The following is a 14,511-nucleotide window of genomic DNA, read 5'->3' as shown; positions in this document are numbered from 1 at the left end:
TCAAAATTATTGTTGAAACAAATTTGGAAATTTAGACGATGGAGATTGAACTAGATTTTCTATTGAAGGAAAAAGAATAACAAGTAGATGTGGCAGTAGCCATTCCTATAACAACAACTTCTATTGTAATTACTTCAACAACTCCTATTGCAGGGACTTATATTGCAGCAGATATATTAGTGGAAACTGAATCCACAGACTCAGTAACTGATTTAGCTAAAGAAATAGGAGATTTGTCCATATATAACAAAGAAATTGAAAATTTGAAGGCTCATTTCAACAATCTCTAAGAGCAAAAGCTAAAAATTGATCATGTTTATTTAGCAGAGCTTCAAAAAGCTCATAGACTAACTCATATGATAGAGACTCTAGAAAATGAGTATGTTATTGCTCAGAACATTTCATAGGCCAAGGAAATAATCTGGCTAGATATTAATGAGTCTATAACCAATTTGTGGCCTTCTATTGAAATTATTTTTGAACAGGAGCAACCGTTTGAAAAATTAAATGAAGTGATTGCAGAAGTAAAGAAAGGCCTAGGTCAAAAACTAGAAGAGGCCACAACACTAATTATAATTGTGAATTCAAAAATAAGGGAAGAACTAGAAAAATATAAAATAGAGGAAAAAATTGAAACTATCTTGGAAGTGAGAAGGATTCTGACAAAAAGGAATCTTATGCTACAACTGGAAAATAAATTTCATAATCTAGAAGCCAACATTCATAAATTTCACAAGAAGTTCAATATTCTGCATCAAAAATGACTTCTAGATTTAAGAGGAATGGCATATAGTATGATTTTCCTTCAAAACTACTAGCAAGAGTTGCATGCTATAGCTACAGACAAATCCAAATTTGCTAGGATTAAGGGGACTATTACACGAAAAGCCTTTATGGAAGGTTTAAGTTTCGATTTATTGATTAAGCATGAAATCAAACATTTGTTGATAGTAAAACCTACTTTTTAGAAATACATTGAAGTGAATGAAACATACATAAAGTAAATCAAATATTCCATTCCAGATGAAGAAATATGGGAAAAAATATGCCAGCTCATTGACTAAGCAGACAACAAATTTCTCACAATAGACAATAGGTTTTCAGCAACAAGATGCAAGTTTTCACAGACAAAAGGACATAAGACCTTCAAGTGCAGAAAAATAATAGTTTTTTCAGCGGAGTCATCACTAGAAGCCTTGGATATAGTGAGAAGAGTCCTAAGAAGTTTTATTTTCCTCTTTTGTAGTCCTATTTTTATTAAACAATTTTAGGATATTTGTAAACAAATCTTGATATTAAAATCAAGATATTTTTAGGAAAGTTGTAAAAATACTTTGTAGATAAAAGTGTAAAGGGTTGAATCATTGTGATAGACTCTTGAGAAGACTTGTAATCATTTGAAAATATTTTTTTAAAGTAATGCAAGGATTCAGGATTCATCTTGAAACAACCCGTGTCCCTCTGAGTACTTCTATGTTATTATTTTTCACCTTGTTTAAATATGCATATGTTTGAAATTAATGGGAATATTGGGTAAGATAACATTGAATTTCAATTTATTAACCTTATATTTTAGGTTTTATTCAAACGGAGGCGGGAAGATGTGCGAGGTAGGGTGTTGGTTCAAGGTTTAGGGTTTAGCGCTTCAAACCTGCAGAACCAGAATCAGCTTTGGACGCGCACAGGGTTAGAATAGTGGAACTGCTCAGAAGAGGACAAGGACTGACCCATCAAATGGTAAACGGGGGGTCCATTGGGACCCCATCCTTTAAACAAATAGTTATGCAAAAGCAAGCTGCGCACGAGGGAGTAAAGATAATAGGATATGGAATGCTTAAGCAAGATAGAGAAAAAAGCAAAGAGAAGAAACAAAGGGTACACAGAGAAACAAGCAGCAACCCAAAAATGAAAGAAAAAGAAAGCGACGGAAAGGAGGACAGCGAAAGGAAGGATGATACAGGGCAAAGACACATAACCCATAAAGAGAAACAAATAGAGGAAGGAGGGGAACGGGAGGAAGGGAATCAATCAAAAGAAGAAGAGAAGAAAGAAACCGAACCAAACCCCAGCAACAACAAAGCAACAAGAGGAGCATGCAAACCAAAAAAAGCAGAAACCCTAAGAGTGGTGATCACAGCTTTGGAGATACAAGCTTATAGAGAACACATGTCGGAACATGAAATAATATGCAAGCTCATGGGACTATGGCCAAATGAAAGAGCGCTATGTCAGTGGATCAGGAAGCAATGGAAACCAAAGGTGCTGTCAAACTACACTTAGGAGCAAGAGGTTTCTTCACTGTTGTTTTTACGAATTTAGAGGATAAGGATAGAGTTTTTGATGGGGGTCCTTACTTCTTTGCTTCAGCGGGTCTCTACATGAGGCCCTGGAAACCCAACTTCGTGCCAGAAAAAGAGACATTCACACAGGTCCCAGTGTGGATCCATCTTTTCTCTCTTCCAATAGATTACTGGGGCCTAGCGGCACTAAAGCAAATAGGGGATCAACTAGGAACTTTCATCAAAGCCTCAGAAGCAACGATGCAAAGAAAATACACTTCCTGCGTGAGAATTTGTGTGGAAATGGATGTATCAGGAGCTTTACATGAAGGATTATGGCTGGAGTACAGGGATGAAGACTATTTCCAAGCCATCGACTATGAGCAAATCCCCTTCCGCTGCAGAAAATGTCACGAACATGGACATTTAGTAAGAGAGTGTCCATTAAGCAAAATAGGGGAAGAACCTAAGCCAGAGAAAGCAGCAAAAGCAGGGATGCCTTTATAAAGCCAAAAGCAAGACAAAGGGCTAACAGAAAAAGAACGAACAGAATAGGAGCAGCACAAGGCAACACCAACAACGCCTTTGAAATCTTAGAGACAGATACAGATTCAGAAGAACAAAATAAGGAATCAAATAATAGTGAAGGGAACAAAGAAAGGACAGGTCATGAAACAAAAGAAGGGGAGGAACATCCCCTCAGTACAGTAGTCCTAATGCAGGAGCCAATAGGAGAGCAAGAGGAAGATGCAGATATGCTCACCAGTGATGGTGGTAGTGAGGAAATGGAGCTAAATGAGGTTCTAGAGAAGGAAGGAATGAACTTACCAGTCATGGCAGAAATCTGGAAAGCTCAAGGAATAGAGAATATTCCGGAAGAAGAGATTAGAAAGATCAACAATCTATTCATTGCAAGGCAGAAGGCGGAGATGGATAGGAAAAACAGGAAGTTAGGCATAGCAAAGGGAATAGGCAGCCATTAAAAGAGCCTACTATGCAACTCAACCAGCTCAAAATAGAGAAGGAAGAGAGGTCGCAGAAAAAACGGTGAATTATTACAGGAACTAGGGATTTTAATGTTAAATTCAGGCACGATGAAGGCTCTGAATGCCTTCCCATCTTACCAACAATCTATGTAGTTAAAAATGAATGTTATATCGTGGAATGCAAGAGGGCTTGATAGCCAAGTGAAACAAAGACTTCTAAAGAGAAAATTCCAAAAAGAGAAACCATATATCATGTTCATACAAGAAACCAAATGTGCTAACAACAACATGGCGAATATCAACAAAAGGCTTGGGAAACACATAGAATTTATGGAAGTAGCCAGTCAAGGTTGGGAAGGAGGTTTAGTAACTCTTTGGGACTCCCGAGTGATTCAAATCCTCTCGGCAGAAGCTACAAAAGCGTTCATAGCCATGGAAACTCAATTGATAGGTAATTCTGAAACTTACTTATGCACAAATGTTTATGGACCTCAAAAGCTAGAAGATAAATTCTCCTTTCTCCGCTCTCTTTTAAGTTTAAAGATTAGATATCCCAACTCGAAATTCATCATGGGGGGAGATTTTAATATGATAACCTCTCTTTTGGAAAAGAAAGGAGGAATTAGAAAACTCAATAAGGATGTTGAGCTCTTCGCTGAATTCATTGATTCTGCCAAACTAGTGGACATCCAGAAAAAAAGTGGAACTTTCACCTGGAATAATAGGAGAGGAAGCGAGAAGCAGATAGCCTCTTGTTTGGATAGATTCTTTATTTCAAAAAGCATTATACTTGAAGGAATAATAGTGGAATCCGACATCCTTCCTAGTGGATGATTGGATCACTGGCCAATCTCTTTGGTAGCGGCCATCCAAGGAACCCCCAAAAACAAGCCTTTCAGATTCGAGAAGTTCTAGTTGAATCACCCTAATTTCATTCAACTAGTGGAGAAATGGTGGCACAAGCCAATGGACATCAGAGGAACCAGAATGTTTAAACTTCAAAGGAAATTAAGATACATCAAAAACAAAATAAAAGAATGGAATACAACAGAATTTGGGAACATTTTTAAGGAGAAAACTATCATAGAGGGAAAGTTAGAACAAATTCACAAAGAATGGGCTAATGGGCACAACAATGAGGACTCAACAGAGCATGAAAAAGTCCTGATGCAACAATGGCAAGCACGCTATCAACAGGAAGAGACCTTATCAAAACAAAAATCCCAGATACAATGGCTAAAGGAAGGGGAACAAAACACTAAGTTCTTTCATAGGTCTGCGCTAGACCACAGAGGGGCTAATAAGATACTCTGTCTCGACAATGAAAAAGGGGAAACTTTACAAAGTCACCAAGAAGTAGCAGCACTGCTCACAAGGCACTTCAATCATATAGCCCAGGAGTCGCAAGAAAATAGGACAGACGTTATTGAGTATCTAACTCAGGCTATTTCTAAAATTATTACAAATGAGAAAAACCTAGCTCTTATTAGGGAAATCTCTTTAGAGGAGGTGGAAGAAGCAGTTAGAAGTATGTCGAATGACAAGGCACCTGGGCCTCATGGTTTCACCATCAATTTTTATAAAGCCTGCTAGAGCTTTGTTAAGACTGAAGTTTGGGAAGTAGTAGAAGATTCAAGATGCTCCTGTTCTATCCTTAAATCGCTAAATTCTACCTTCCTCGCTCTAATTCCCAAGGTAGAAGAGGCCAACTCTCCAGAGAAATTTAGACCTATAGCCCTGTGTAATGTAATATATAAAATCATATCTAAAGTCATAGCCAACAGATTGAAGCCCATTCTTCCTGGCCTCATTTCGGAAGAGCAGTCGGGGTATGTTGAAGGAAGACAGATCTTGGATAATATTCTTCTAGCCCAGGAAATGGTTCATACTCTTCAGACCAGGAAAGTAGCAGGGATGTTGATGCAGCTTGATCTTTCTAAAGCCTATGATAAGGTCAACTGGAACTACCTTGAGGCCATTCTGAATGCTTTTGGCTTTGATAAGTAGTGGACTAAATGGATCCTCACCCTGATTAAATCCACTAAGTTTTCCATCCTTGTCAATGGCTCCCCCTCCGACCCTTTCTCTCCCTCCCGAGGCATCAGGCAAGGAGACCCTCTGTCTCCTTTCCTTTTTCTAATCCTCATGGAAGGACTAAGTAGACTTATCAACAAAGAAAAGAATGCGGGAAAAATCAAAGGACTACAACCCCTTCATTCCATACCGGCGACAACTCACTAGCAATTTGTGGATGACACAATGCTGCATGGGACGCCAACTGTGAAAGAAGCCATGGCTTTCAAGAAAATCCTAAATCTTTTCAGCAAGGCTTCATGTATGGAAATCAATCTTTCAAAATCCACTATTTTTTTCTTCAATACTCATTTAGGCATTCAGAAGCATCTATCTAGTATCTTAGGCTTTTGAAGAGGTAGACTACCCTCTAAGTATCTAGGAGCCCCTCTAGCAGACAAACCCTGGCAAAAGATACACTGGGAGAAAATCCTAGCCAATATGAGGAAGAGATGTCAAAACTGGACACACAGAGCACTTAATTTCGCTGGAAGATTAGTCCTCACCAAAGCAGTATTGCAGGCCATTCCGCAGTACCTGCTCTCTATTATCCCTGCCACTAAAGGAATCCTACAGCAGATTAGAACGATCCAGAGATCGTTTTTCTGGAATGGAAATGCGGAAAAAAATGGGCACTTATTGCTTGGAACAAACTTTGCAAATCGAAAGAATCAGGGGGCTTAAATCTTGTTGATCCCTCCACTATCAACATGACCTGTGGAGCCAAGATCTAGTGGAGATGGTTGAAGGAACACAATCTTCCATGGACCATACACTCGAAGGAAAAATATACCCCAAACTGCAACATTTAGGAATTAATAAAGCTGCAGGAGGTTCCTAAAGGGTCTCGTATATGGAATTTAACAAGAAAGAATTGCGACATTGTGCAGGATCACAACTTTTGGGAAATCCGAAATGGGGAAATTGCCTTATTCTGGTGAGATGCTTGGGAGCAACTCCCGAAGCTTGAGAGACCAGAGTTCGTAGGCCTTAAGAGACAATGCCAAGACAGGGGCGGATACACCGTCCATCAATACTGGAATCATAGCAGCAGGGACCAGGAATGGAGAGAGTGGTTGATCAACACCACAAAAAGCTCAAATGAGGAAAACAACAATATAAGAAATCTGCTTGACCAACTAAACAAAAGGAAGATAAGAAAAGCTGAAGAAAAAGACCAGCTAAGATGGGGCATGAAAGGGAGTGGTAATTTTACGCTCAAGGAAGCCAGGGAACATCTCGAGAATGCAGAGAAAATGGAGGTGATTCAATGGAGTAATAAGGTCTGGGACACTCTGTTTTGGCCTAAAATTAAAACATTCCTATGGCTCCTGATGCGAAGAAAAACCCTCACTTGGGAGAATCTTCGCAAAAAAGGGTTCCATGGCCCTTCTCGATGCCCCATGTGCAATTCAGCTGAAGAAACAATGAACCATCTCTTCAACACTTGTGAATGGGCTTGTCACCTGTGGAAATGGGCGGAAAACATCATGCAAAAAACAGATCGAACCAGGGACTCCATCCAGGATACCATCATGAATTGGCAGAGCGGGTACTCAAATAATTTAAGAATTAACAGCATATGGAAAACCTTGCCGGGATTTATAACCTGGACCATATGGAAGGAACGAAATAGAAGAATCTTCCAGAATGAATACAGAGACATAGAGCATTCGCTAGACACTATAACCCAAAATATAAGACAATTAATTCTGGTTAAGTGCAGAGTGGAAACAGACGACCAAGCTTCGGCTAGAGACTTACACATTTTAAAAATCTTCAAACTGGATAACAGCCGAAGTATGAGCACCACAAATTGCCAGCAAAATCCAAACACCGCGTCAATTGGCTAGAAGCGTCCCCCTGCAGGCTTTCTTAAGCTGAATTTCGGCAGAGCCTCCAGAGGCAATCCTGGCTTGGCGGGCATTGGAGGCATCATAAGGAACCATGGAGGGGAAATTCTTCACATCTACAGTAAATTCTTCGGGGAAGGGACTAATAATGAGATGGAGTTTGCTGCCATGGAACAAGGACTCAGAATTCTCAGAGACACTCAGGGTGGCACCGCGGTGGTTAAGGGAGACTCAGAGTTGGCAATAACAGTGGCAAGGAAGCTCTACAGAGGAGCGAAAGAAAGTAAGGTTACTAAACATTGGAGACTTGCCAAGGTTACAGACAACATAGCAGGTATGTTGGGAGTAATGAAAGGTCTGATTTTTCAGGCGGTGCGACGAAGAGCTAATATGGTTATGGACCACCTGGCGATCTATGGAATCGAGCACCCAAACACCATGTGGGACAGCTGTTGGCAAAATATAAACTGCCCGGAATTAAAAGGAAAGTGCATCCAGCTCTCTAGGCAAGATGTGGGTGACTACAATTGGGAATGAGTTGGAGGAATAACATAACCACATCACACTATGATGAGACACGTTGGCATTGCAGATGCCATTAAAGAGTGGCAGGGGGTAGGAGGACATGCAAGTTCGACACAATTATGGCACGAGCGAAGGAAAGAGGATATAGGATCAGATATGATAAGTAAAGATATGCACCGCCAAGACCAGATCAAGAGGGGGGACACTTGGCAGGTACTGGAGTGGGAGAGAAAAGGTGACCGTAAAGAAAATAATGTGAGCCACTACACAAGCAATTCAACATCAGGGAGAAATTGTTATGACAGGACATGCAAGTTGTGTAGAGACAGGCGGTATGCAACCGGTAACATCCTAGGAAACCTATATTTAACTTCCACCAGAGGCAGAGGAACAAGCACTATTTTATCGTGTAGCAGACCAGAGCCCATCCTTTCTATAGAAAGCATCCAGAATTACATCGTGAGATTTGGCACGATAATGGAAGGGGAAGGAAGTTGCAACGCTTCGGCAAATAAAGATCTCAAGAACGGCAGAGAAATGTATGAAACACAAACCTCGCTAAAGAACAAGCGTAAGATCATTGACCTGGAAGCCATGGTCCATGAGGAAGAAAAGAAGCTATCGGACCAGGACATAGAAAGGGAAGTGGATTGGCTTTAGGACCCCGGCACTGTAACCACACGGGCCACTCAGTTCATCAGGACTCAAGCAGAGAGCTGGCACATGAAAACACTGCTTGCTCAAGCCTTGAGCATGCAGGCCAATAACGCAGATCAATTGCGAAGAGACCAGCATATCTCAGAGGCCAAGACAGAGGAACACATCGCAATCTTAGAGAGCCTGGACTTTAAGGTTAGTGCGCTAGAACAAGAGGTTGATAACATCTCCAAGAAGCTCACAGTGCTGATCAAACTCCTAAGGCATACTATTGGACAAGATTCAAGGCAAGCCGAGCATCAGAAGGATGAACCGATGGGAGATCATCAAGGCCAGCATCCCAAGCCTGCGCAGGCAGGCATCTCAATTTCTGAACCAGCTCCGGAGACTTCCAGAAATTATGTGGTGCTCAAAATGTAAAGGAGTTGTTTTGATTGCGGCTGGTTTCCTTGTTCCTTCGGCTGGTCCTCTATGTTCCCTTCTGTTAAGCTGGTTAGTTGGTCTGTTGTTGTTCCCTTCTGTTATGCTGATTAGTGTGTCTGTTGTTTCTGTGATCTGTCTGTTGCCTCATTCAGGCAGATGTTTAAGTGTTTATCTTTTGTTAAGCTATATGACAATGCCACCCTGCGTGGTGTGCTTATGACAGTTTGGTTAGCCCTTTTTGGTCAATTTTGAAGGTAGGCCTGCAGTCTGGCGGCCCTCGATCTGCAAATGCAGATTTTTTGTACTATATTTTCCTCTTTTTAATATAAATAGTTGACTTACAAAAAAAAAAAACATTGAATTTCAATTTATCTGAAATCCCCTAGGAATTTATTACAAAGATTACAAATATTAGTTTATTATACTTTCCATTTCAATTAACTCCTCTACATCTTTAAACAGTCATTTCCCCTTAAGTTTTAAATGTATTTTGTTTTGTTGTAAATGTATTTTGCACAAATCATTTGTATATGAGTAAGTCAACTAACCTTTTTAAATATTTAACCAATAATATATTTTTCTAAAGTTAAACCCTTACACATCTCTTTAAAGCTAAATTCTCTCAAAGGTGAAGAGTCAGCCCTTCTAATATATCATAAGTCATTAGGAAACTACACATGCTTAACAATTTAGAGGATTGGTCATCGAAAAATTCCAAAAAAAACAAAAAAATTTAGATGCTCTAGCATAATTCTTAACCTAGAATTATCTATAGAGGTACGACATCAGATTGGCGTGGTTGTGAAGGAATGAATAATTTTGAATTATGTTTCCATGGGACAACGATTAGGCTTTCCTTTTAATGATGAGTGAAAGGTTAGCAGGTTAACAAAATTCACCTGGTTATTACAGAAAATAAAATTGGCTTCACGGAGGCATACCGGGTCTCTTTCAGACCCTCAAATTAATTATACATTATCAGATCCTAAGAGACTAGTGAGAGTTTCCTCTTTAAGATAAATATTAGAAGCCTCTACCTTTCCTCCTATGTCAATTCCACCTGAAATTGTTTCAAAAACTGTTCCTTTTAAACCTGTCCCAATTCTTCTTAAACTATCAGGTCTACTACCAAAGGTGTTAATTTTTTATCTAAAGGGTTTGATTTGCAGTCAACTCTTCTTGTTTATCAATTAGAATCTTACCAGATTCCTAAAAATCTTTCAGAATCTCCAAAATCAGAAGCAAAAATTAAGTTTAGAATTATCTGAATTAAAACCTACTAATTTCATTTCTGTTGTCATTTATAAATATCCATCTACATCTCCTAAACCTGAAGAAAAAAATCATGTTTATACAAATTCGTTACTTCAAAGTGAAGGAAAATTTGGTCTAAAAGTGCATAAGTTAGTTATACAAACACCACTAATAAAAACTTCTAGAAATTCTACTCGACCATCTTCACCTCCTTCATCTCTCGTAAGTTCAATTTCATCCTCATCTTCTCCATCTCTTCAAAGTTCATCTTCATCCTCATTATCCTCACCTAATAAAATGGCTAATTTTCAACCTATCATTCAAGCTCGTTATGCAACATTAATATTCCCTAGACAACTTAACAATTTTCTAAATGGATATCTAAAGCACTTACCTGGGTTCAATGGGGAAACTGGATTGCTTGCTAAAGATCATTTAGCTACCTTTTTGGAGTTTGTTAATAATATCAATATAGAGCATGAAGATGTGTACATGAGGCTATTTGTTCAATCTCTTGAGGGAAATGTTAGGATTGGGTTTAGACAATTACGAGTTAATTCTATCCATAGCTAGAATGAATTGATTACTATCTTTAAAACCAATGGGGAGTTAGAAATGATCCTATATATTATCTTACACAGTTTTATGACCTAAAAATAAACCATGGTGAACTTGTGGCTGATTTCATAAAATGATTTAATAAAATTTATAGTAAAATGCCATGAGAATGTTAACCACCAGTGGTTGTTTCTAAAGTGATGTTTTCCAAAGGTTTTGATGATGATTTTGTTGTTATTCTTAGAGAAAGAACATTTGTCACCCTAGTAGACATGTAGAACAATGCCATTGAAGTTGAGGCTAATAGATCAGCGTCAGCCAAACTAAAAGCAAAGGATGAAAGGGCTCAAAGAAATATGAAAGCTAGGGAAGAAGGAACTTCTTCATCTAAAAGTAAGAGTCCCTATCATAACATAGATGAAATTACTTATTTACTAAGAAATATTTCTAATAGAATTTCAAAAATGGAAACGCATCCTAGAGTAGCTCAACAAGCATCAAATAGACCTCAAGTTTAGTATAAAATACCTTTTCAACCCTAAATATTGTAGAGACCTAATGTTGATCAATAAATTCAGCCTCTAATCATGATTGATGATCAAGAACCTGAAGAGATGGGTCCTTTAGTACAAATGATGTTAGTTATGTTAACGAATCTTCATTACAAAATGCTATAGTTCCAGTTTTTCATGATGAACCCTCACCTCAAAGTCGAAACACTTCCCTTGTTTCTAAATATTAGGCCTTCTCTAGATTCCATATTGTAGAATTAAATGAAAGATATGACTTAAGACTGAGACGAGGACCTAGTAAACTAGCTAGAATGTCACTATTAATAAAACATGAGCCAAAAAAGATGGAAAACCAACAACAATGTTTCAACCATGAAATCAACCAAATGAACTGTTCACATTCAAAAATACTATTGCAGTAAATTTTAATTTTTAGAGAGAATTAGAAAGAGTTAATATCCGTGTTCCATTATTTGAACTCTTCAAAAATGAAGGTTACAAGAATAAAGTGTCAAAATGGATTCAATCGTCAAGTATTGATGTTGAGGGAGATGTGATCAGTTTACAGGATGAAAAACCTTTAGTGGTTTTTGGTGCTAGTTTTGATATGATTGATGAAAATGTTCCTCCCTTTTATGTTACTTTTAAGGTTCATGATTTTCTCTTACATGATTGCATGTTAGATTTTGGGGCCTGTCACAATCTAATGCCCAAAATAGTTATGGATCAGCTTGAATTACAAATCAGAAGACCTTATCATGATCTGTACACCTTTGATTCGATGAAAGTACCTTGTCTTGGACTAATCAAATATTTTGTTGTAACTCTAGTATAGATACATGTTAAGTGTATTTTTAGATATTGTTCTTACATATATTCCCCAAAAATTTGGAATGTTATCATCGAGATCTTGTTGTGCCAAGTTAGTGGGAAGTTTGCAAATGGATATGTATTTTGCTACAATTCCTATTTATGGGCGCCATCGTCTTAGATTATACACAGGGGTGAGATTTATCAATATTTACTGTAAAGCTGATCAAGCAATGAATAATCCTATTTATGATGTTTATCAGGATTTTGGATGTTTTACTTTATCAACTAATGATCTCCAAAATTCTCAACTTAGCATTGAATAGATTGTGAATAAACCTAAATGTATAAAAACTAATGTTTGGAAGTTATAATTCGATGGAGTTTTTCAAAAGATGGAGAGCCTAGATTTGGAATTATACTTATCTCTCCAGTTAAAGAAAATATAACTCAATATTTTAAGTTAGAATTTGATGTTACAAACAATATAGGAGAGTATGAAGCCTTACTTTTGGGACTCGAGTTAGCTAAAACTCTGAAAGTCCAAAACTTAAGCGTATTCGGTGACTCAAAATTAATTGTGAAACAACTAAGAAATGTATGCCAAGAAAAACATCCTAGGATTATATTTTATCTAAATGAGGTATGGGATTATAGATAACTGCTTTCAAGATTTTAACATTACAACAATCCCTAGAGATGAAAGCATTTAGGTAGGTTCTTTAGCAGTCTCTGCCAATTGTCTTAAAATTCCTGATCCAATGCAATTACAATACCAAATTAAAGTAAAGCATAGGCATTCAATCCCTGACAAAATTAAACATTTGAAAGTTTTCAAAGATGATGAGAAATTGAAGATTTTCTTGCACGCAATTGAGAAATTTTCAATTTTTAAAATTGATGTAAAACAAATAATTGATCATAAGTCAAATCATGAGAATGAAACTTCACAATTAAATCATAAAATAGTTGATCATAACATCATTCAGTTTCCTAATAATTACATTCCAAAGGGTTTAATTCCTCTTGAAAAACTCTTTAACAATAATGATGTTCCAAAAACTTTATTATCAAGTTCACAACAAGGGGATATTGAAGATTGTAATATTGGAACGAATGAAGAAATCAGAAATGTAAGAGCTTAAAAATTATGACACAACTCTTATTGAACACAAAATTCCTCTCAAACTAGAAGCTAAACCTTTTAAACAGAAATTGAGAACAATAAATATAGTTTTGCTTCCATCTATTAAAAAAGAACTTAAGAAATTGTTAGATGTCAAAATTATTGTTCCTCTGAGGGACTCTAATTCGATAGAAAATCTAGTTCCTGTGAGAAATAATAATGGTGAAATAACACTCTGTCTAGACTTATGTCCTTCATTTCCCTATTATTGCTTATTTCCTAAATAATGTTATCAAGATTGTCTTGACTCAACCTAATATAGATGGTAGGATAGGAAGATGGATTGCCAAAATACTAGAGATTGATTTAGATATCAAATATACCAAGTTGTCGAAGGGACAACGTTTAGCCAATATTTCGGATGAATCAAATTGTAAATTTCTGGGAATCAATACTATCATGCAAGTATCAGGAGAAAATAATACAAAAGAACCTTCTAAAAACTCAGCAGAGAGGAATACACAAGAACCTTGCTCTACCACAGATTCAACTCCTCTTCCACTTCATATTGATGTAAAGTTCCTATTATCTGAATGCTATGTCAATATTCTAAATTTTCTTCATTATTTTGAGTATCTTCTTGGGTTCAAATAGAATCAATGCAAAAACCTCGGGTTAAAGGCTATGAAGTATTATATCATCAACGCTAACATATATCAGAAAGATCCATTGAATATCCTTATTTTGTTTCTAACTAAAAGTGAAATAAAAGGTGTTACAGAACAATTTCATCAAGGTATATGTGGAGAACATTATGCTTGTTGAGGAACAACATATAAAATTCTCATAGCAGGTTTTATTGGCAAAAGTTGTTTTCACAAGTTGGACCAAAGGTTAGAAGTTGTATTCCATGTCAGATATTTGCTAGAAAGAAAAGGTTTGCAACACTCCCTCTTGTTCCAGTATTAATTGAAGCACCCTTTTTATAGTGGGGACTAGATTTCATAGGAGAGATAATTCCAACATCTAGTAATCAACACAGATGGATCCTAATTTCTATAGACTACTTCACAAAATGGGTCGAAACCATCCGTGCAAAAAATGCAACAGACACTATTGTCATCAAATTCATTAAAGAAAATATATTATCCATATTTGGTTGTCTGTAGCATATAGTCACTGAGAATGCATAGGCATTTAGTAGTGTTAAAATGATATAATTTTTCCAAAAGTATCATATTTTATTGCATCATTCTGCCGCATATTACCCTTAGGGAAATGGAATGGTAGAATAATCAAATACGAGTTTGGTCAAAGTCATTAAGAAGGTACTCTCATATCATAAGAGGAATTGTGATAGTCATCTCAAGTATGCAGTTTGGCACAACAGAGTTTCCCCTAAGAGATCTACTAGTAAATCACCTTTTCAGCTTGTCTATGGCACTGAGGCCATTT

At 37.2% G+C, this 14,511-nt stretch overlaps 1 protein-coding gene across 1 annotated transcript; it reads left to right on the top strand.

Moving 5' to 3' along the window:
• Nucleotides 1–2,225: 2,225 nt before the first annotated feature.
• On the top strand, nt 2,226–2,786 carry LOC149145391 (uncharacterized). Its single transcript, XM_089452431.1, has one exon. It carries the CDS (start codon nt 2,226–2,228, stop codon nt 2,784–2,786), a length of 561 nt encoding a protein of 186 aa, XP_089308557.1.
• Nucleotides 2,787–14,511: the final 11,725 nt, after the last annotated feature.

Source organism: Pinus tabuliformis, chromosome X (assembly GCF_031772625.1).
Source record: "Pinus tabuliformis cultivar Carrire ecotype Pingquan chromosome X, CPIR1, whole genome shotgun sequence".
In the NCBI taxonomy this organism is placed as follows: domain Eukaryota; kingdom Viridiplantae; phylum Streptophyta; class Pinopsida; order Pinales; family Pinaceae; genus Pinus; species Pinus tabuliformis.
The sequence above is the reverse complement of the archived record's forward strand: the minus strand, read 5'-3'. Positions and strand labels throughout refer to the sequence as shown.

Bases quoted from the DNA above. Each gene is read 5' to 3' on its own strand.
- LOC149145391 (XM_089452431.1), top strand. From the start codon at position 2,226: ATGTCAGTGGATCAGGAAGCAATGGAAACCAAAGGTGCTGTCAAACTA.